The 24,945-nt window shown below is 41.5% G+C and overlaps 1 protein-coding gene across 5 annotated transcripts in view; it reads left to right on the top strand.

The window, feature by feature from the left end:
* The window catches only part of LOC126199371 (sorbitol dehydrogenase-like), a 111,292-nt gene extending 86,615 nt beyond the window's left edge, over positions 1-24,677 (top strand). For 3 of the 5 annotated variants that reach the window (XM_049936278.1, XM_049936279.1, XM_049936277.1), the window contains exons 5-7: positions 4,091-4,269; positions 4,744-4,865; positions 24,139-24,673. In XM_049936278.1, coding sequence (XP_049792235.1) covers positions 4,091-4,269; positions 4,744-4,865; positions 24,139-24,292 — 455 coding nt within the window. In that variant the 3' untranslated portion in view covers positions 24,293-24,673. Of the gene's footprint in view, positions 1-4,090; positions 4,270-4,743; positions 4,866-24,138 lie in introns of all 5 variants that reach the window. The other 2 variants (XM_049936275.1, XM_049936276.1) reach the window with 2 other exon arrangements.
* Positions 24,678-24,945: the final 268 nt, after the last annotated feature.

Raw genomic sequence — 24,945 nt, 5'->3', positions numbered from 1 at the left:
TGGTTACCTTGCCAGCACCCAAACGCCGACTGCAGGACCTAAAAGCCTCCTCATCCATCCTGCTGAGCGGTAGCTTGTACGTGACTGACATTTTGTCATGGCTCACTTTCCTAGTCAACACTGGTGCTGACTTGTCTACCATACCTACATCAATGGCTCCCCCCATTTTTTCATTGACAAGGTCACTTCTATGAGCTGTTAACACATCAACATTACAAACCTCAAGCACTGTCAAAGTGACAGTGCACCTACCTCATTCTCTGTGTTTTCTGTGGACTTTCTACATTGCGACATAGATGATCCAATTCTCGGGATGGATTTTTGTCCCATTACAACTCTCTCTGAACACAGTTCAGGGCTCAGTGCTACACCATATCACTAACACTCAGATACTGTGCTCCTGCACTTATGTTCCCCGCTCTGCTTCTCTCGTGACATGTGAGTTAGTATGCAAGTGCTCCACCCTCGTGGGCCACATTGTGACCTGTGTAACTAATCTACTGTCAGAATACGACTTGGTGGCACAACTCCAACGGGACAGTGATGAGCTGAAACAACACATCGCACACACCTACAATGAGCTTGTCGGAGATTGTAACTCGCTGCTAAAACTGCAGTCCATAGTTCCACCACTTAGTCAAGCTTCTCTGGCTGACACTAGCTCGGACACTCATCAGGTTAGTCCAAACACATTAATCGCGTGTGATGATTCATGTCCAGTAGACTCCGCAACCCCGATGTGCTCACCACATTCAGTGCTTTGTGTTTCAAACAGTGCTTCTGATGACAGTCATGCAGGTGACACAACCATGCACATCGTGCAAGTAGCCTCCCCATTTGTTGATAAACATTCCCCCTCTCTCATGCACCAGCCACGTGACTCGGCAGCCATTGCTGTTCCATATGCGATGTCAACGCTGCTCTCGTTATCAGTCCAAGGTTGACAGCAGACACTCACCGTGTATTGTGACCTGCTCCGTACTGCATGCGCAGCCACCTTCTCCACACAAGTACGTGCTGTGCTCACGTATTAGGCATGTGACTTTTGGGCTGCCCTTTCCCACTTGTGCTAACGACTACGCGTCATCGTGCCCTACTCATCCCAAAACATCACGTCAGGACAATGATCAGTCTCGTGTGCAGTTCTCAGTTTCTTCCATCACTGATGGAATGACACACAAGGTAGTTACCGCTGCCAGGCCTCCTATTAGGCACAAGGTTAGACGCCTCAACCCTATTAAATTGCACGTAGCCCTGCAGCCAATTAACAAACTATTGGAGGCAGGTATCCTGCAACCATCAGACAGCAACTGATCTTCACCGATTCACCTCGCCCTCAAACACGATGGTTCTTTCCAAATGTGCAGTGTTTACAGACATCTAAACACTCGTACTGTCATGGACAATTACCCCATGCCTAACATACATGATTTCACTCATATGTTATCAGGCGCTACAATTTTCAGTGTTATTGACTGTAAACATGCCTGCCACCAGATTCCGGTAGCACCGGATGACATCCCTAAAACAGCTATTATTGCACTGCTTGGTTTGTTCCAATACAACCTCATGCCATTTGGCCTGAAAAACGCAGTGCAAACATGGCAGCGATTCATTGACTCCATCTCACAACCGGTCGAGTTTTGTATTGCATATCTGGATGAAATACTCATTTACAGCAGGTCATCTGAGGAACATAAAAATCATTTATCCATGGTCCTCCAGAACTGGAAATCCAACGGCGTCAAGGTCAACAAAGACAAATTCCGTCTTTCTTGGGTTTCACTATCTCCACTGACGGAATACAGCCTCCCAAATCTCGTGTGCAGGCCATCATGTTAATGCCGCACCCTGCTACTTACAAAGAACTCTGACATTTCCTGGGCACAATAAATTACTACCGCCATGACCTGCCCTCTTCCGCCACCATGCAGGCCCCGCTGACAGACTTGCTGTTGGGTAAACAGACTGCAGGACTCAAACCCATTCGCTCGACTGCACCTATACTGGAGGCCTTCAATGCACTAAAGACTTCTTTAGCTCACACCGTGACGCTTGCCCACCCTGATCTCTCAGCCGAGTTTTTCATCACCGCGGATGCCAGTGACATCGCAGTGCGAGCGGTACTACAGCAACACAAGGCAGACATGGTTTCCCCTCTTCATTTCTCCTCTAAAAAAACTATCAACAGCTCAGAAGAAATACTCTGTTTTCGATAGAGAACTCCTTGTGATCTACGAGGCTGTCAAACACTTCTGCCCTGACATGGAGGGTCGCTCGTTCTGCATCCTCACGGATCACAAACCACTCGCAGACACTTTTGGGAGGACCCACTCCCTCGGTGTTTCCGCCACTTTTATCTAGTCTCCCAATTCACAACTGACATTTGCTACATCAGAGGCATAGACAACATCTCTGCAGATTTTTTTTCATGGATCAGTACTATTATGTGCATCATAGACTTATCCAACCTGGCTGCCCTACAAGCCTCCGAAGATGAATCTCAAGCTCTCCTCTCAGAATGGCGACACTGTACTTTGAAAATATCCCTCAGGTGCCACGACTGCCTCTGGTCCAAAGCCCTTCCATTGGTGCTCCTCAGCCTCTGCTCAGCTTTCAAGCCCAACTTACAGGGAACTATCTCAGAATTCACTTTCAGGGAGAACCCTGTCCTACCAGGGGAACTCATCCAGCCACAGGTACCCAAGGATTTTCCGCCCCCTATCCGGATTTCATAAGTCACATGCACACTCACTTCAAACAAGCGCACCTGCACCCACCTATCATCCACTCCCCGCCAGATACTTACATGCCAACCACTCTCAACACTTGCTCCCATGTGATGCTGAGAGATGATTCAGTCTCATAACCTCTGCAACCACCTTACGTCGGCCCCTTTACAGTCCTCTGGTGGGGCGATACAACTTATGACATCATCATCAAAGACTCTTCCCAAACTGTTTTGTTACACCGACTCAATCCAGCATTCGTGGACCCCGATGGCCCCCTGCTGGCTCAGTCAGATTCTTCTAATAACTCTCCCGCCAATCTCTCTCCTGCCATGGAGTACGACAATGTTTCTCCTCGGGCCACCATGCTGGTTTTTTCACCCAGCGCCTCCCTGTCGCCATTCCCGAGTTTCTCGGATACGTCAATCTCCACCCTGTGTGCGGGTTCCACTGCTACCTCACAGACTACGGAGACACCCTCTCCCATAGTCACCCTGCTCTGCAACATATCCCCACACCGCGTGGACAACATTTCAATCGTAACTCTCAATGACCGAGTTCTCATTCTACTCACAGACACCGTGACCTCACCACCCGACAACCAGCCAAATTTCAGTGTTGCACATAGCCTCACTCTCCCTCGTGAGTGTGACCTAACGACAATCCATGCCTTCACCTTGCCGGATGGCTCAGTTAGCATCCGGCCTTGCCACACCTACACACCGCCATCCACCGTTCCACCCGCCTGTTCACGGACAGGCTGCCGCATTGTCCGCCCTCGCTGGCTCAACAAATTTGAGGTCGCTCCGCCTCCGCACCCCACTCTGGTTGAGGTGGAGGTCCCGGTCGTGCGTCTATCACATCATACAACCACCAACAGGGTCAACCTGTGGTACTCCGTACTGTTGGGGGTGGGGGGAGGGGGGGGGGGCACTGTGTGGCGTCGAGGTCATATCGACCATGAAAAACATCATCTTTGACTGAGATCGGACATTCGAGCTGCCATGTAATTCTAGGAGTCTTGTTTTATGTCTCTTGCCATGTACATGTGTATGACTACTGTGGAAATATGTTTATGTGCAGATATATGTGGGACAGTGTGTTCAGTATACCTCTACACCCATCTCATTCCCATAAAATAAAACACAACTCTCACAATAACATATGACCAAAGAATTAATGGAATTTAGTTAGATGGATCAACCTTGCTCTTTAGTTTTGGATGAAAATTGATTTTGAATGTTTCAAAGATAGACATTTGACTAAAACTGGTGACAGTGACAGAACATGTTTAAGAAATGTATATTATTAAATAATTTCAAGACTTACTTTAATCCCTGAAATTACATCTTATATTTCAGATGTTGTGGCTCATCGGCTTGAGACAGCAAAGACATTTGGTGCAGACTACACACTTCAAGTCTTCCCTGGTGAAAGTGTAGTGCAACAGTCAGCTAAGATATGCTCCCTGCTGACTAAGGCTCCAGATATCACTATTGACTGTTGTGGAATAGAATCTACAGTCAGACTGGGCTTAGAGGTACAATAAATACACATTTTATTCATCATAAATACCAGACAGACATGTTTTCTTCACTTGTTCCACTGAAATTAAATTTACCTTTTAAGCAATGAGATAGATGTGTTTGGCAGTAAATAGGAAAAGGAAACATAAACTCACTTCTCTTTCCTTTCTTAGCATCTAATTATGTTTTGACACAAAAGTTACGATGATATATTGGCAGTTTCAATCAAAACAAGTCAAACTTAGTACTGTATGAAATGAAAATTTCTATGTTCCACTTACTATTAAACATTTTACTTTCTTAACTTATGAACTCTATTGATTTGTTACCAAACATTTTTAATATTATTTTCACATTCTGTCCCTGACAGTGAATTCAAGAAATGTTATTTGGTTGCTGCTGATGTCAAAAATGTTTACTTTACAACTATCAAGTAAGTTTTTAGTATTCTGAGCAGCAATAAACCTGCCTTCAATTTCTTATGACAGGCAACTTGCACTGGTGGAAAACTGGTTATTGTTGGATTGGGTGGCAGCTCCATGAAGCTTGAGCTTGGGAGAGGAATATTTCGAGAAGTTGACGTTTGTGGTGTGTTTCGTTTTTGCAATGTGTAAGTATATAAATGGACCAAGTTCAGTGTTATTTTATTAGTTTCATAATTTAAAACTGTTTTAATATATTCAGTAAACTGAATTTACTTTTTGTGATTGTTGCAAACACAGACATAACAAATGAAACTGTAGAACAACAGTAGTGTAAAAATATCTTATATATGTAAATAAAAGACACCAATTGTTTTACAGAACTATACCTGTGTTCAACGAAATCAGAAGTATTGATGAGATTTCTTTATGTTTGATAACAGCAATAAAACATTTATTGATGTAATAGGTGAAATAAAAGCTCTATTAACTGTGATGGTATATTCAAATTATTGATGTTTTTCTTATCTTCCTTTTCTTACAAAACTCCATGTCACTCTCTAGGGAGAAGTAAAAAACATAATCAGATCTTCTCTTTCATTTTATCTGTGATAAAAATCTAGGTTACAGAAAAGCTACAGAGATGTTTATAGAGGCTATGGGGTGACTCCAAGCTATAGAGAAACATCATGTAGATCACAACACTTTAAAGCTGCATGGAGTAACTTGCTAAACAGTCAATATAATAGAGGGAAACATTCCACGTGGGAAAAATATATCTAAAAACAAAGATGATGTGACTTACCGAATGAAAGCGCTGGCAGGTCGATAGACACACAAACAAACACAAACACACACACAAAATTCAAGCTTTCGCAACAAACTGTTGCCTCATCAGGAAAGAGGGAAGGAGAGGGAAAGACGAAAGAATGTGGGTTTTAGGGGAGAGGGTAAGGAGTCATTCCAATCCCGGGAGCGGAAAGACTTACCTTAGGGGGAAAAAGGACGGGTATACACTCGCACACACACACACACACATATCCATCCACACATATACAGACACAAGCAGACATCTCACAAGCAGACATACTTAAAGACAAAGAGTTTGGGCAGAGATGTCAGTCGAGGCAGAAGTGAAGAGGCAAAGATGATGTTGAATGACAGGTGAGGTATGAGTGGCGGCAACTTGAAATTAGCGGAGATTGAGACCTGGTGGGTAACAGGAAGAGAGGATATATTGAAGACCAAGTTCCCATCTCCGGAGTTCGGACAGGTTGGTGTTGGTGGGAAGTATCCAGATAACCCGGATGGTGTAACACTGTGCCAAGATGTGCTGGCCGTGCACCAAGGCATGTTTAGCCACAGGGTGATCCTCATTACCAACAAACACTGTCTGCCTGTGTCCATTCATGCGAATGGACAGTTTGTTGCTGGTCATTCCCACATAGAATGCATCACAGTGTAGGCAGGTCAGTTGGTAAATCACGTGGGTGCTTTCACATGCGGCTCTGCCTTTGATCATGTACACCTTCCGGGTTACAGGACTGGAGTAGGTGGTGGTGGGAGGGTGCATGGGACAGGTTTTACACCGGGGGCGGTTACAAGGATAGGAGCCAGAGGGTAGGGAAGGTGATTTGTGGATTTCATAGGGATGAACTAACAGGTTATGAAGGTTAAGTGGACGGCGGAAAGACACTCTTGGTGGAGTGGGGAGGATTTACCTTCTTCCTAAAATCCACAAACCCAATCATCCCGGCCGCCCCATTGTAGCTGGTTACCAAGCCCCCACAGAACGTATCTCTGCCTACGTAGATCAACACCTTCAACCCATTACATGCAGTCTCCCATCCTTCATCAAAGACACCAACCACTTTCTCGAACGCCTGGAATCCTTACCCAATCTGTTACCCCCAGAAACCATCCTTGTAACCATTGATGCCACTTCCTTATACACAAATATTCCGCACGTCCAGGGTCTCGCTGCGATGGAGCATTTCCTTTCACGCCGATCACCTGCCACCCTACCTAAAACCTCTTTCCTCATCACCTTAGCCAGCTTCATCCTGACCCACAACTTCTTCACTTTTGAAGGCCAGACATACCAACAATTAAAGGGAACAGCCATGGGTACCAGGATGGCCCCCTCGTACGCCAACCTATTTGTGGGTCGCTTAGAGGAAGCCTTCTTGGTTACCCAGGCCTGCCAACCCAAAGTTTGGTACAGATTTATTGATGACATCTTCATGATCTGGTCTCATAGTGAAGAAGAACTCCAGAATTTCCTCTCCAACCTCAACTCATTTGGTTCCATCAGATTCACCTGGTCCTACTCCAAATCCCATGCCACTTTCCTTGACTTTGACCTCCACCTGTCCAATGGCCAGCTTCACACGTCCGTCCACATTAAACCCACCAACAAGCAACAGTACCTCCATTATGACAGCTGCCACCCATTCCACATCAAACGGTCCCTTCCCTACAGCCTAGGTCTTCGTGGCAAATGAATCTGCTCCAGTCCGGAATCCCTGAACCATTACACCCACAACCTGACAACAGCTTTCGCATCTCGCAACTACCCTCCCGACCTGGTACAGAAGCAAATAACCAGAGCCACCTCCTCATCCCCTCGGACCCAGAATCCCCCACAGAAGAACCACAAAAGTGCCCCACTTGTGACAGGATACTTTCCGGGACTGGACCAGACTCTGAATGTGGCTCTCCAGCAGGGATATGACTTCCTCAAATCCTGCCCTGAAATGAGATCCATCCTTCATGAAATCCTCCCCACTCCACCAAGAGTGTCTTTCCGCCGTCCACCTAACCTTCGTAACCTGTTAGTTCATCCCTATGAAATCCCCAAACCACCTTCCCTACCCTCTGGCTCCTATCCTTGTAACCGCCCCCGGTGTAAAACCTGTCCCATGCACCCTCCCACCACCACCTACTCCAGTCCTGTAACCCGGAAGGTGTACATGATCAAAGGCAGAGCCACATGTGAAAGCACCCACGTGATTTACCAACTGACCTGCCTACACTGTGATGCATTCTATGCGGGAATGATCAGCAACAAACTGTCCATTCGCATGAATGGACACAGGCAGACAGTGTTTGTTGGTAATGAGGATCACCCTGTGGCTAAACATGCCTTGGTGCACGGTCAGCACATCTCGGCACAGTGTTACACCGTCCGGGTTATCTGGATACTTCCCACCAACACCAATCTGTCCGAACTCCGGAGATGGGAACTTGCTCTTCAATATATCCTCTCTTCCTGTTACCCACCAGGTCTCAATCTCCGCTAATTTCAAGTTGCCGCCACTCATACCTCACCTGTCATTCAACATCATCTTTGCCTCTTCACTTCTGCCTCGACTGACATCTCTGCCCAAACTCTTTGTCTTTAAATATGTCTGCTTGTGAGATGTCTGCTTGTGTCTGTATATGTGTGGATGGATATGTGTGTGTGTGCGCGAGTGTATACCCGTCCTTTTTCCCCCTAAGGTAAGTCTTTCCGCTCCCGGGATTGGAATGACTCCTTACCCTCTCCCCTAAAACCCACATTCTTTCGTCTTTCCCTCTCCTTCCCTCTTTCCTGATGAGGCAACAGTTTGTTGCGAAAGCTTGAATTTTGTGTGTGTGTTTGTGTTTGTTTGTGTGTCTGTCGACCTGCTAGCGCTTTTGTTCGGTAAGTCACATCATCTTTGCTAAATAGTCATGATGACAAGTTGTTGAGGTCCCAGTTAGAGAGAAAAAGTAGTAATTTTACACTGTTTGTGGAAATTAAGGTATAATGGGCTACCATCCATATTTAGCCACTTTTCTTTTCTATTTGTAGATGTGTCCTCAACACTTTCCTCTGTCCTGTCATAGTATGTTAGATGATCATAGTTTTTGTTTGAGTGAATTGTTACAAATTTCTTAAACACCTTGGGGCAATGTATATGGAGTTCTACAGTGTGTAATCTTGTTCAGGGTAATAAATAAAAACTTGAATAAAGATTAACATAATCTATGGTATTAAGAAAAGTTGTATGTTCAGTCAGTAAAAATATTATCTTTCAAAACCTACCCTATATAATTTGTGATAGAAATTTACATTGGTCACTGTATTTAATAAAGCTATTCCTATATTATACTGCTTAGTAATACCTAATGCTTGTTCTAACTAGATCACAGCATCTACAAGCATTAATATAATACTTTAAGTATCAACCAGAATAAAGTCAATCTGCAACTATGAAACAAGGTGATTATATTAGTTCTTCTCCACGCATTTGCCCTTCAATGTAATACATATTTCCCAATAACAGATGACCTGATAGGGAGAAATCTACATTGTGACTGCTCAGGAAATGTCCCACCTCAAAAACCACCTCATTGGTGCAAAAATTGATAGCCAATAAGCATAACATATGTGACTCTTGTTCTGTGGAGAAAGAGCTGTGGTATTGTTGTGGAGCAGAAACACCCCCCTGGACATCTTCCCAAGATATCCCATAACCTCGTCAGGAGAATTTGATAGTATGCTTATGTGACTGTTTGCACATTATGACTATAATATGTTAGCACCACAATATGGCAGTCTCAAAAGACACAGGACATTACCTTGCCCAATGATGGTTGGGTCATTGTCATTTTTGATGGAGGTGAATCCACATGTTCCCACTGTCTGCTTTACTCCTTCATGTTAAGCTCATAGTGATAAACCTAGAACTTGTCCATGGTGATTAAGTGGATAAAGAAATAATTTGCATTGACCTGCCACAAGTGCAACACTGCTAGTGCTGCTTTGATTCAGCACGCTTTTTTAAATGGGTGCAAGGAGCAGATGGTGACCTCTATTATGTCCAAATGTCATGCAAGATGTTGGAAACTGATCAGTGACTGATTTACACTTTATTGCCTTGCTTGTCACATGCAGCTCTTTGGGTACCAGGTTCTACACTCCTCTTGCCACTCCCATTTCTTCACAGAGAAATGCTCTGCTACTTCATTCTTCATCATTCAGATTTGTTTGACCACAGTGGCAGCATTAATAGCTTTCAAGCAGTGTCATATGATAACACTTTGTCAGTATTTACTGCCACCGACTCAGCATGGTTTTTTGCAATGTTGTTCCCCTTCAAATGAAGAAAAAGAATAAATGCATGATGCTCCACTTTATCAAAGTGCTGTGTTATTCTGTTTTGACCCTTCTTAAAGCTTCTTTTGGTAATATGGTATTTCAGTGAATACCAGGATTGCAGAAATATATCTGTTAACAAAAAAACCTTAATTACATAATTTTATTTGTTCATTGTAGTATTTAAAACTTTGTGACTGTTCTTCATAAACATTAGCAGAATTTTAGAGGATGTAAAACACTAGAAATTTGGAACAATAAAGTGCAAAAGCTGTCAATAGAAACAAGAAGGTTCCTTGTATTTAAATTTAAATTAATTGCAGTGTCAACACGAATGCTTTGAAATTAGAATTTGATCTTTAAAATCTGAGTCATTACACCACATACCCATGCAGTACAAGAGATAATTGTTAGTTTTAGGTTCCACATACCATTTGCACTATCAATCTTAATGATGTGTAACAAGTCATTTTGCATTCATATTACACAATCATATTTAAATACTATATATAACGATGTGAATTAGTAATTTCTACCCAAAACCTTTCACACATTATGTAAAAATAAATTATTCTACAGGATGGAAGGAGTTGTCAAGGAGAAACTGTTTCTGTTTGTTTTCAAATTTACCTTGCTGTCTGCCAGATATTTTATATCATAGGGTTAGAAATCAGAAATTTTTGTGGTAGCATTTGTTCACTTCTTTTTGTGGAACAATGAATGTAATGACAAGAAATCAAATTCTTACACTGTCCACGTTTCAACCTGGATTTTCCATTTTTCAGTTGTTTTGTTTAGTTATCTGCATATTCTATGGATCATAAATGGATCTCTTGCCTTAATGTGCTCCACATATAATTGGAGTGCCAAGAAAGCCTAAGATGCAATGGCATGCCAAGTAGCTTCTGTCATACTCTACACAGTGGTTTTGAGTATATATATGTTGAAGAATAAGTAGTCTTGCAATCATAGTATGACTTCAGGGGTCCGATGTGGGCACTTACTACAATGTATTGGTTGTTGTTGTTGTGGTCTTCAGTCCTGAGACTGGTTTGATGCAGCTCTCCATGCTACTCTATCATGTGCAAGCTTCTTCATCTCCCAGTACCTACTGCAACCTACATCCTTCTGAATCTGCTTAGTGTATTCATCTCTTGGTCTCCCTCTACGATTTTTACCCTCCACGCTGCCCTCCAATGCTAAATTTGTGATCCCTTGATACCTCAAAACATGTCCTACCAACCGATCCCTTCTTCTAGTCAAGTTGTGCCACAAACTTCTCTTCTCCCCAATCCTATTCAATACCTCCTCATTAGTTACGTGATCTACCCACCTTATCTTCAGCATTCTTCTGTAGCACCACATTTCGAAAGCTTCTATTCTCTTCTTGTCCAAACTAGTTATCGTCCATGTTTCACTTCCATACATGGCTACACTCCATACAAATACTTTCAGAAACGACTTCCTGACACTTAAATCTATACTCGATGTTAACACATATCTCTTCTTCAGAAACGATATCCTTGCCATTGCCAGTCTACATTTTATATCCTCTCTACTTCGACCATCATCAGTTATTTTACTCCCTAAATAGCAAAACTCCTTTACTACTTTAAGTGTCTCATTTCCTAATATAATTCCCTCAGCATCACCCGATTTAATTTGACTACATTCCATTATCCTCGTTTTGCTTTTGTTGATGTTCATCTTATATCCTCCTTTCAAGACACTGTCCATTCCGTTCAACTGCTCTTCCAAGTCCTTTGCTGTCTCTGACAGAATTACAATGTCATCGGCGAACCTCAAAGTTTTTACTTCTTCTCCATGAATTTTAATACCTACTCCAAATTTTTCTTTTGTTTCCTTTACTGCTTGCTCAATATACAGATTGAATAACATCGGGGAGAGGCTACAACCCTGTCTCACTCCTTTCCCAACCACTACTTCCCTTTCATGCCCCTCGACTCTTATAACTGCCATCTGGTTTCTGTACAAATTGTAAACAGCCTTTCGCTCCCTGTATTTTACCCCTGGTTATGTATTGGTTATGATCTGCAAATTGAAACTGAAAGACTTGCAAAAAGGTATGAAATTAAGAAGATGGGATCTGGATAAGTTGAAGGAACCAGAAATTGTTGAGAGTTTCAGAGCAAGCATTTGGTAATGATGAACTGAAATGGGAGAAATAATTACAATAGAAAATGATTATATAGTTGAGGCAGGTGAGATAGTGAAGGCAGAAGAAAATTTCATAGGTTAAAAGGTAAGGGCTAGTAGAAATCACTGGGTACCACAGGAGATACTTAATGTAATTGCAGAAAGGAGAAAATATAAAAATGAAGCAGGCAAAAGGGAATACAAGCATCAGAAAATGAGATTTGGCAGAAAGTGCAAAATTGCTAAGCAGGAATGTCTAGAAGGTGAGTGCAAGGCTGTAGAAGCATGCATAACTAGGGAAAAGATAGATCGTGCCTGTAGGAAAATTAAAGAGACCATTGGAAAAAAGAGAAGCAACTGGATGAATATCAAAAACTCAAATGGCAAGCCTGCACTAAGCAAAGAAGGGAAACCTGAAAGTTGGAAGTCATATGTAGAATGTCTATACAAGGCAAACAGACTTGAGGACAGCATTATAGAAAGAACAGAAAAAGTAAGAAAGATGAAACAAGAGATATGATACTGTTAAAAGAACTTGACAGAGCACTGAAAGACCTACGCAGAAACAAGGCCTCTGGAATAGATGACATTTCCTCAAAATTATTGAGATCTTTGGGATCCCGTGCCATTACAAAAATATTCCACCTCATATGCAAGAGACAGGTAGTAAGTGAAATTCCCTCAGACTTGAGGAAGAATGTAATAATTATAATTCCAAAGGAGACAGGAACTGACAAATGTGAATACTACCAAATCATAAGTTTAATAAAACATGATTGCAAAATATTGGCATGAATTATTTACGGAAGGATGGAAAATCTGGTAGAAGCAAACCTTGAGGAAGATCATTTTGGGTTTCAAAGAAGTTTAGGTACACACGAGGAAATACTGACTCTAGACTTAGGCTACATGATTGGTTGAAGAAACACTAACATACATTTACAGCATTTATAGATTTAAAGAAAGCTTTTGAAAATGTTGACTGGACTATGCTATTCTGAAAGTAACAGGAATAAAATACAGGGAGCAAATGGGAACTATACTACAATAATAAGAGTCAAAGGGCACGAAAAGGTAGTTGGGAAGGAAGTGAGACACAGTTGTAGCCTATCCCCAATGGTATTCAGTCTGTACACTGAGCAAGCAGTAATGGAAACCAAGGAGAAATCTGGAAAGGGAATTATACTTCAGGAAGAAGAAATAAAATCTTTGATGCTTCCAGATGACACCATAATTCTGTTAGAGATAGCAAAGTATTTGGAAGAACACTTGAACAGAAGAGATTGTGACTTGCAAAGAAATTAACAAAAGTAAAACAAGGGCAATGGAGTGTTATTAAATCAAATTGGCGATACTGAAGGAATTACATTAGGAAATGATAAAATAACAGTAATAGTTGAGGTTTGCCATTTTGGCAGTAAAACACCTGATGATGGCGAAAATTGTGAGGATATAAAATACAGACTTGCAACAGCAAGAAAAGCATTTCTATAAAGAAGAATCTGTTAACACTGAATATAAATTTGGGTGCCTGGAAGTATTTTCTGAAGGTATTTGTCTTGAGTGTAGCCTTTTACGGAAGTGAAACATGGACAAAATGAAGTTCAGACAAGAAGAAAAGAAAAGTTCTTAAAAAATGTGCTGCTATAAAAGAATGCTGAAGATTAAATGGATAGATAAAATAAACAAATGAGGAGGTATTTGATCAAAATGTGGAAATGAAATTTATGGCAGAATTTCATTAAAAGAAAGGATTGGTTGATAGGACACATCTTGAGGCATCAAGGAATTGACAATTTAGTAATGGAAGGAAGGAAATAGGGATGTGAGTGGGGTAAAAATTGTAGAGGAAGACCAAAGTCTGAATACAGTAAACAGGTCATGGTAGTTATGCAGAGACAAAGAGGCTTGCACATGGTAAACTAATATGGAGAGCTGCATCAGACCAGTCTCTAGGCTGAGGACCACTACAATATATGAAGACATTCATGAAAAAATGCACTAACCCACAGTTTTTTTAAAAAATGGAGGAAAAGAGGATTTTGTAAATTAGGCTGCAAAAAGTGTATCAAACTATTTTATTCTTTTTTTTAACAGAAATTCATACAGATAAGACCAGTTAATGTGTCTGATCAGTCATATCCTTCAAAATGTAACTTAACATGATAATTAATAATTTATTAATAAAGAAGAACAATAATATGTGAAGATTGTTTTGTACATTTTGTACATTATTGAACAGTCACAGTTAGAAATTACTACTAATTCTACCAACATATGTGTTTCTAGCCTTAACATAGTATAACAAGTGGAGGCTCTGTAATGGTGTGGGGCGTGTGCAGTTGGAGTGATATGGGACCCCTGATATGTCTATATACGACTCTGACAGGTGACACATATGTAAGCTTCCTGTCTGATCACCTGCATCCATTAATGTCTATTGTGCATTCTGATGGACTTGGGCAATTCCATCTGGCCAATGTGACACCCCATATGCCAAGAATTGCTACAGAGAGGCTCTAGGAACATTTTTCTGACTCTAAACACTTCTGCTGGCTACCAAACATCCCAGACATGAACATTATTGAGCACATCTGGGATGCCTTGCAACATGCTGTTCAGAAGAGATCTCCATCCCCTCATACTATTACAGATTTCTGGACAGCCCTGCAGGATTCAGGGTGTCAATTCCCTACAGCACTACTTCAAAATTAGTTGAGTCCATGCCATGTCATGTTGCGGCACTTATGTGTGCTTGTGGGGGCCCTACACAATGTTAGGCAGATGTACCAGTTTCTTTGGCTCTTCAATGTATATGCAATCTCATTTACAGATGAACCACACTTTCCAAAAATTCTCCCATTCACCTTCCCTACTACAGTCCTCACATGTCATTCCATTTCATATCACTTTGCAACATCATGCCCAAGCATTTAAATGACATGACTGTGTCCAGCAGAACACTAATAATGCTGTATCTGAACATTAAGGGTTTGTTTTTCCTACTCATCTGCATTAACTGACATTTTTCTGTGTATAGAGTCACTATCGCACCAACTAGAAATTTTGTCTAAGTCATCTGGTATCATCCTACTGTCAATCACCTTCAACTCCCTCCTGTACACCACAGCATCATCAGCAAACAGCTGTAGACTGCTGCCCATCCTGTCCACCAGATCATTTATGTAAAATCAAACAGTGGAAAATCCAAGATGTAATAATGACAATATTATGAAAAGGACTGATTGCTACTCACATATAGTGGAGATGTTGAGTCGCAGACAGACAAAACAAAAGAGTACTAAAGATGTAAGCTTTTGGTCAGAAGATCTTCCTCTGCAATAGACAACATACACAAAAACATTCAAGCAAATGCGGCTCACACACACATGACCATTGTCTCTGGCTACCAAGGCCTGACTCTGGTAGCCAGAGACAGTGATCATGCGTGTGTGAGCTGCAACTGCATGAATTGTGTGTGTATGTTGTCTATTTCAGAGGAAGGCCTGGTCAATCTGGTCAGCAGCTTATGTCTTTAATAGTCTATTTGCTGTGCCTGTCTGTGACTCAACATCTCCATTATATGGTGAGTAGCAATCTATCCTTTTCATAATATTGTCATTAGATCATTTATGTATATGGGGAATAATAGCAGTCTTATCACATTTACCGGGGGCACTCCTGATAATTCCCCTGTTTCTGATGAACATGCACAATCAAGGACAACATTTTGGGTTCTACTACTTAAGAAGTTCTTAAGCCATTCACATATCTGGAAACATATTCCTTATGCTTGTACCTTCGTTAGCAATTTGCAGTGGTGTATTGTCTCAAAAGGCAATGTGTTTTGTATTACCTCGAAATAGGGGAGTGAGTGTCACTGAAATGATATAGGATTTGAGATGGACATCATTAAAACAACGGCATTTTTTGTCGCAGTGGAATCTTCTCACGAAATTTCTATCACTAACTTTCTCCTCTGAATGCAAAAATGTTTTGTTGACACTGACCTACATAGGGAGAAATGATCAACATAATAAAATAAAGGAAATCAGAGCTTGCATGGAAAGATACCGATGTTTGTTCTTTGTGTGCTTTATATGAGATTCCAATAATAGGGAATTGTGAAAGTGGTTCAATGATCCCTATGCCAGTCACTTAAATGTGATTTTCTGAGTGTCTATGTAGAAGTGGATGTAGAAATGCTTAATGTCATCTTCCTCCTAACCAGTTAATTCATCCAAACACATAAACATTGTTGCTTCATTATTAGATACATTATGTATGCAGAAATTAAATGTCCACAGCTGGCATTTTCAGAATGTGATTCCTGCAGGCAAGTGGGGGATAGGTAGATACTGTTGCATGTCAAAAGTAATAACCATAACAGAATTGTATATTTTGTAGTAATCTGTGTCCAATTTGAGATTTTCATTGACAGTGCTAGCTTTCTCAGATGAAATTTGCATCTTTAGGTGATCACAAACTTGACAGGTGTCAATACATGGTGTTGCACAGGCAATATTGAAAAACTAATACATTTTTTTAATGATAAATTCCAATGCTAAAGGTTTCCTTATTGCTGCCTTTCCACTTATCTTGATAAAGCTTGTACTGATTGCTAATTATTTGGATTTGCACACTAATATGTTATGTTAGGATTCTTTTTCCTGGAGTAGTGACTTGACTGAATAGAAAAACTATTTATATGAGACCATACAAATTCCTGAGCCTCCTCAATGCATTTATTTGGGCAAATGTTTTGACCTCTGCTTATCCATGTTAGATAAAAAATGAAAACTAATAGGAAAAAGATAACTGGCTACTCACTGTAAACATGACACACTGTGTTGCAGACAAGCGCAACAAAAAGACTGTTACACATTTAGCTTTTGGCCAAAGCCTTCTTCAGAAAAGAAAACACACACAGAATGAGATTTTCACTCTGCAGTGGAGTGTGTGCTCATATGAAACTTCCAGGCAGATTAAAACTGGCGAAAGGGAAATGTCCCGAGTTCGAGTCTCAGTCCAGCACACAGTTTTAATCTACCAGGAAGTTTCAAAACACACACACATTCATACAAGTAAGTACACCTCATGCACACATGACTGCCATCTCCAGCAGCTCTTCTTTTCTGAAGAAGGATTTGGCCAAAAGCTGAACGTGTAACAGTATTTTCATTGTTACTGTCTGCAGCTGAATGTGTCATCTTTACAGTGGGTAGCAAACTATCCTTTTCCTAATATTATTGATATTCCAATCTGGATTCCATTGTTTCATTAAAACATTTAGCTTTTAGTTCCATGTTACACATGAATCCAGGCCTGTAGTCATAGACATAATACTATGATGAAAATATTATTTTCATGGAGGCTGAATGAAGCTGCAGGAGAGGCAGAGACATGGAATTTTATCCTAGCACTTCAACATATAAATTCTAATACTGATGAACAAAAATTTGTATTCTACTTAATAAGGTATCTCTTTTTGTAATGGATTTCCTATTCGTCTCAAAACATAGTAACTGAAATCTGAAGTGAATTAGGAGCAGAACAATTTTAGGATGGACATTGCCCCTATAATTTATCCCAGACTATGAGCCTGCATAAATCTACCATTGAGAATGTAAGTCTAGTTTTGTTGTTTGGTCAAACACAGAAACTCACACAAACACAGAAAACTACTTAACTTACGGTAACCTTGTAGATTTTGGTTGTCTGTTGCCTACTTCTCTCTGAATCATCATTGTACCTTGTCTTGACAAGATTCATATTTACAAAGCCATATATATAAGAATTTTTAAGTTTGTGCTTAATTAGATTCCACAAATCAAGAAAGAGCTTTTTCCCTGTGTCTGCAGGTGCAATATCAAAGCATCTTCTTGCACAAACACAATCTGTACCTTGTGATTTTAGCCTTTTCACTATGCCTTTATAATTCCTGTATTCTTTACCCCTGGTTTGTTTCTTCTTCTCAGCTTCTTTGCACCAATTCTGTAGATTACACTTCCACTTTTGATAATTTCCACTGATTTCCACAATGTGACCAATGTTTTCCATTTCTACACCCATTTCAGTTACTATTTATGTTCTGAACTGAACACTTAAAATGCTCTAAATTTGGTTCATAAAATATTGTATAAACCTATTGTACAAACCTTACATTTCATGTTTACACTTTTTTTAATTCCCATATAATCATCCTTAGCTTCAGTTCATTAACTTTTGTTTGTTTATCATTTACCATAGTGTTGGCTGCTCTGTTACTCAACTGGTCAGCTTTTTTTGACTAGGGTGAGGCTGGAGTGCTGCAGAAGGTTAGCCTGTTTTTGACATAACAGAATTGATATCTAAAGAAATGCAAGAATTCTCTGTGCTGCATTGCACCCCAATGTGATAGTTAGGGGCAAGACAAATGTACACATTGTTTGTTACCATATCCAGTAACAGATAGCAGTACTTACCTCATTCTTTTTTAAATTTGATGGTTAGCATGTTTTTCCAAACATTTCTTCATGTAGTTTCAGAAATTCTTACGTGGAGTAAGAGTTTCCAAGTACTTACAACTTTAGTTTGTGTTTAAAGGTATTTTAACATCTGTTAAAGTGGTAAAAAATGTATGGCTGAATACCTTACTGCTTTCTGTCCAATACTAAGGCTGAATGAATAAATCATTTCTCTCTCCAAATTGTGGCGCATTGTTGACAGCAAATTTCAAATATTTTGTAGGATGCAGAGGCTAGTGGTTTAGAGGCAGGCTTGTTTGCTATCTAGGAATGCAGGAGGGAGGGATGGCAGTTATAATAGTAGCAGCCAGTGGAAAGTGCCCCTGTTGAATCCTACATGGGGATGTCAATTTGAAGGGGGTGACTGGACAGAGGAAGGGGAAAGTGTTGGGTGAGGGTACAGTGACAGTGGGTTACCTGAGTCTGAGGTAGGATGATTACATGAGTAGATGATGTGTTGTAAGAATAGCTCTCATCTGTGTTGCTCAGAGAAGCTGGTGGTGGATGGAAGGATCCTGATGGCTCGGGTTGTGAAGCAGCCATTGAAATTTAGCATATTATGTTCCGCTGCATGTTGTGCTATGAGGCAGTCGACTTTGTACTTGAGAATAGTTTGTTGGTGGTCATTCATACTGATGGACAGTTGGTTGGAAGCCATACCAACATAAAAGGTTGTGGAGCATCTGCAGCAGAGTTGGTATATAACACATAGCTGCCTTCACAGGTGGTCCGGCTTCTGATGGAGTAGGATAAGCCTGTGACAGGACTGGAGTAACAGGTGCTGGGTAGGTGGATTCAATGGGTCTTGTACCTTAGTATGCCACAGAGTGTTTAGTGTTGGTATGACTACCAACAAGCTGTCCACAAGGACGATTGGCCACTGCCAAACTTATGTCAGGAATAAAGTCGACCACCTAGAGCCACAACATGCTGTTTCACTGATTGCTTCTCACTCCAAGCCATCTGGATCCTTCCCTCCACCACCATTTTTTTTAAACTACACAGATAGAGGTTATCCTTCCAAGACATTTTCCGCTCCTGTAGTTGTCCTGGCCTCAGTCTCAGTTAATCCACTGTCCCTGCACCCTGCACCCAACAGTTCCCCTTTCCTCCATCCTGTCACCCCCTCCCAGTTCATATTCCCACATAGCCTTCAGCATGTGCCACTTCCCACTGGCCACTACAACTATACCTGCCACCCCTTACTCCCACTTTCCAAGCTGCAAAATTGGCCAGCCTCTGAGCCACCAACCATCCATCCTGAGACACTCTCCTTACTTCCCACTTCCCTCTCCCCCCCAGCCACCAAACCAAATGCCATCCCCACAACAACCAGTCAACCTGCTGCAAATGGTATTGGTACTGTCAGTCTAGCTGGAAGCATGTTGGAGCATAGGCGTGTGTCGAGTGTGTGTGCAAGTGTCTGTATGTTTATGTTCTCTAGCTCATGAAAGGATAACTCTGACAGTTAGCAAGTTTTCCATCTCTTGTGTGTTGACAAATCAACACTTCAGCTTTTTTGTAAAGTGTCTCCTTTAATCCTAAAGAATTTACGTTCCACTAGAACTTTCCAATAGCATTTGTACTGTCTAGTGACTCTCTTCCTTCCAAACCTCATGTTGTCACCCCTTTGTTACCATCTGTGATCCATGTCCTGTCTGTCTCTCCTCTATTATTTCTCCACATCTTGTCGTACGAGTTCCCACCCATCTTTGTTATGTACTTGCTTTGCCCACACAGAACCACGTGGTCACATGAGACTTTTGTGAGTACCTCCAGCAACAGTCATGGCAATCATGACTGTGCCACACACTGTTCTAAGCAACAACTGGATCACAGTTATAAAACCTTCCAACAACCAACCACTACATTTAACCTCCGAATCCACCATCCCTTCTCACACACTCCTCCTGTCAGAACTTTATGTGTTTTGGTCCCCGCACAATTTCTTCCTTCTTTTCTCTCAACAAACTCATGCTAATTATCCTGTTCTCACTATAACCTTCTAATGCTTCCATTTGCCCATTTCCTGCATCATTTTGCATTTCCTAACATCATCCCTACCCCAAAACACATTGCCCCACCTTTCTGTGCCAGTGCATAAAAGCAGAAAAGTAATTCTTTTCCTAGCTAAAACCCAGTCTTACATCCTGTTCCTTAAATGTTCTCTAAACAATGTAATGTCTCCCCCCCCGCCTCATCCCACAATGATCTAATCACATAAACCCCATGTCTGAATCCCACTCCTCATTTCACAAGCAACAACCTTCACCTTTCCAGTCCCTATCCCTTACAATCCTGATACTGCAAAAATACCTCTCCATGGCAGAGACATCCCTGAACCACCTCTAGTCCATCTACAACAAACTGCTATTGTGCAGTCCTCATTAAATACACAACATCTCTGAAATAGAAACCCTTGTGGATCAACACCTGGAGGAGCATTCCAGACACCACCTCCATAAACTGTCCAACTGGCTGAAAACCTGCTCCTGCCTTGGGGCACCACTATCCAATGTCCATTCTTCTCAAAGTGAACTCCCTTGTCCATCAGTCATAGCACTCAGAACCTGTGTAGCTGCCCTCTTCAATTTACCACATCCTTTGAAACTGTCTCCCAGCACCCCCACAAAAACCATAACTCAAGCAAGCCCAAAACATTGTTGTTAACCTCTCCATGAAAAACCTCAGTCCCACAGAATTTTGATCCTACCTGAAGGCCTAACATTCAGGTCTACCCCCAAATTTATCCACGCTGGACTTGTCAAAGGCCTAATCTCCTTCTCCTAATCCCTACAGTGAAAACACTTCTTTGCCACCAATCCCTCCAACAAAAGCTAACCCAATCCCAACATTAAACCTTGCTCTCCCAGTTTATACCACAATCCAATCATGACTCCTGCACCTCCCCCTCCCACCTAACCACTTTGTAATCAGCTTTCAGGAGCTCTTTACCTCCAATTGGCATTACAGTCCTTCCCAAGATTGCTTACTCAGAATGCTAACCTTTCAGCAAATGGAAGGACAGCCATACACAACCTGAAAACAGATCCAGACCTAATCATCTTCCCTACAGACAAAGTATCCACCACTGTTATGAGTTGCAGTGACTACCTGATGGAAGACCTCTGCAAACTGTCTGATTCCTCCACCTACAAGCTCTGCTGGAGTGATCCCATCGTGGAATCAAACATAACCTCCAAATCCTACAGAAAACTATAGGCTCTTCCCAGAACATCTCACCTGAATCCATCTCCTTTCTCATCCCAGCAACACCCTGCACATGAAACTTCGAAGTGCTCCCCAAAATCCGCAAAACAAACAATCCTGAATGCCCCTTTGTAGCTGTATAATGTGCCCCCACTGAAAGAATTTCCACTCCTGTTGAAGAACACTTCCAACCAATTGCCTGAAACCTAGCCTCCCACATCAGAGATACTAACCACTTCCTTCACTGACTTTCCACCATTCTCACACCTTTACCTCCCATATCCTTATGTGACACTGCTGATGCCACCTCCCTATACACCAACATCCCTCATGCCCGTACTCTTGTCATTGTCGAACACTACCTCTCCCAACACCTTTCAGACTCCAAACCAACTATTTCATTCCTTATACACCTTACCAACTATATCCTGACCCACTACTACTTTTCCTTTGAAGGGAAGGTTTACAAACAAATTTGCAGCACAGCTATGGACACCTGCATTACTGCCTCCTATACCAATCTGCTTTAGGCCATCCAGAGGATACCTTCCTAACCTCCCAAAACTTCCAACACCTGGTCTGTTCAGGTTCATTAATGGTATCTTCATGATCTAGACGCAGTGGTTAGCACACTGGAGTCGCATTCAGGAGGACGACGGTTCAATCCCATCTCCGGCCATCCTGATTTAGGTTTTCCGTGATTTCCCTAAATCGTTTCAGGCAAATGCCGGGATGGTTCCTTTGAAAGGGCACGGCCGATTTCCTTCCCAATCCTTCCCTAACCCGAGCTTGCGCTCCGTCTCTAATGACCTCGTTGTCGACGGGACGTTAAACACTAACCACCACCACCACCATGATCTAGACTCAGGTCCAAGACACCCTATCCACATTCTTTCACGACCTCAACAACTTTTCTCCAATTTGCATCAACTGGTCATCCATTACCCAATGTACCACATTCCTGAATGTTGATGTCCACCTTGCCGATGGCTCCATTCACAACTCTGTCCACATTAAACCCACTAACCACCAACAGTAGCGGAACTTTGACAGCTGCCATCCCTCCCACACACAAAAGAACCCCTATCCTGTAGCCTATCCATTTGTGGACAACATATCTACAGTGATGACAAATCCCTTGTCCAGTATGCTGAAGGCCTCATAAAGGCCTACACAGACAGGCAATACAAAGACCTAGCTCACAAACAGATTTCCCATGCCCTAACCTTACACACTCCCAGCCCTGCCACCAACCCCCAAGAATTAACTACAAAGAGTGCTCCCTCATCACCCAATATCACCCAGGACTGGAATAACTGAAGGTGCTGTTGCCCACCAAACCTACACACATCCTAGTCCATACCCATGCCACACCCACTCCAACTCCTTGCCACAGGTATCATATCAACTGTGGCAGACCAAGGTGTAAGATCTGCCCATCCACCCACCCAGCACCACCTACTCCAGTGCTGTCATAGGCTCCTCATACACCATCAGAGACTGGGCCACTTGTGAAAGCAGCCATGTCATATACCAACTCTGTTGCAAACACTGCACAGCCTTTCATCTTGGTATGAAAGCCAACCAGCTTTCCACTAAAATGAATGGCCACTGCCTCACTCTTGTCAAAACAAAGTTGACCACCCAGTAGCACAGTGTATAGCTGAGCACAACATGCTCAATTTCAATGGTTGCTTTGCAAGCAAAGCCATCTGGATCCTTCCATCCAACACCATCTTCTCTAAACTATGCAGAGTGCACTATCCATACAACACATTCTCTGCTCCTGTAATTGTCCTGGCCTCAATCTCAGGTAACCCACTATCCCTGTTCCTCCCACCCAATAGTCTCCACTTCCTCTATTCTGTTACTCCCTCCCAATTCACATCAACATGTAGCATTCAGCATATGCAGCTTACCTTCAGCTACTACATCAATACCTGCTAACCCTCACTCTTGCATTCCCAGCTGGCAAACCAGCCTCTATCTGAGCTACCTCCAGTCCCTCTCCTTACCTCCAACATCCCTCTCCCTCTACTCACCCCATGTGACACTACCCCCACCACAGCCAGACCACCTGCCGCAAATAGCAATGGCCCTGTCAGTCTAGCTGGCATCATGTACAAATATAGTTATGTGTATGCATATGTGTGTTTATATACTCTAGCTCATTACAGGATAACTCTGGAAGCTAGTAAGTTTTTCTTCTTTTGTGTGTTCCTATCAGTGATTCAATGCTTCTGCTTTGTGGTGAGTGGTCTCCTTTATTTCTAAAGTATTTACAAACTTTGTATATTGTAATATGCTGTATAAAATTTTTACATTGTTAGGCATATGTTTTGAAGAGACAGGAGTCTTGAATTTATCTAAAGTTCTCATGGTAACTTATAATCAGAATTTGTTTCTAAGATGACTTGTTGTGTAGTGCTAACGGTTGAGTGGGACTAATATTCTATTTTGTTGCAGGTATCCTGCGTCTCTGGCTTTAGTTGCTTCTCAGAAGATAAATGTTAAGGCTCTGATTACTCATAACTTCCATTTAAAGGACACAATTAAAGCATTTGAGACTGCTATATCTGGAGATGGCAATCCGATTAAAATCATGATTCACTGTAATTAATATCTTACTCAGTTTGAAACTAATCTGTTACTGCCATTATATTACATTAATCCCCTAACACCAGGCACTGCAAATTTGCGTCACACAAATGTGATTCTAATAAGTGGAAGGGCGACTGTTTCTGAGCACCAGTGCTGATAAATGTATATTCTATATGCAACTACCAACACTTCTGATGTGTGCTGCCACCTCCTGAATGTTTTGGGTACTTCTAGAGTGACGTAATATTTTGTTTTTTTCCTTCCATGATGAAATTTATTCAGGTATGAAGGCATTAGTACAGTTGCTGTATTATAATAATCCTTTATTAAAACAGTAATTTGTTGTATTCACTACTTTAAGTTAATTGAATAGTTTCTGTAAAGAATTAATAAAGATTAAATAAATAAATCATACAAATAAAAAATTAGTGAGACATTTTATTTTCCTATTATGTCCACAGTTTTTATTGTACCAGTGACACACATGTAAAGTACAGCAAACAGTAGATATCAAAAACTATATATTTACTAAAACTGTCAATGTAAAGAAATATACATATTTTTTGTTTTCCCACATATCTCATAAGACACTTTTGTGAGCATTACAACTGCAACTTTTGCTTCTTATGACCCTTTCACTATTTATATCCTTCAGTTATTGATCACACTGTT

The sequence above is a fragment of the Schistocerca nitens genome, chromosome 8, assembly GCF_023898315.1.
Source record: "Schistocerca nitens isolate TAMUIC-IGC-003100 chromosome 8, iqSchNite1.1, whole genome shotgun sequence".
Classification (NCBI taxonomy): Eukaryota; Metazoa; Arthropoda; class Insecta; order Orthoptera; family Acrididae; genus Schistocerca; species Schistocerca nitens.
Note: the sequence above shows the minus strand (reverse complement) of the source record. Positions and strands in the feature narration are given on the sequence as shown.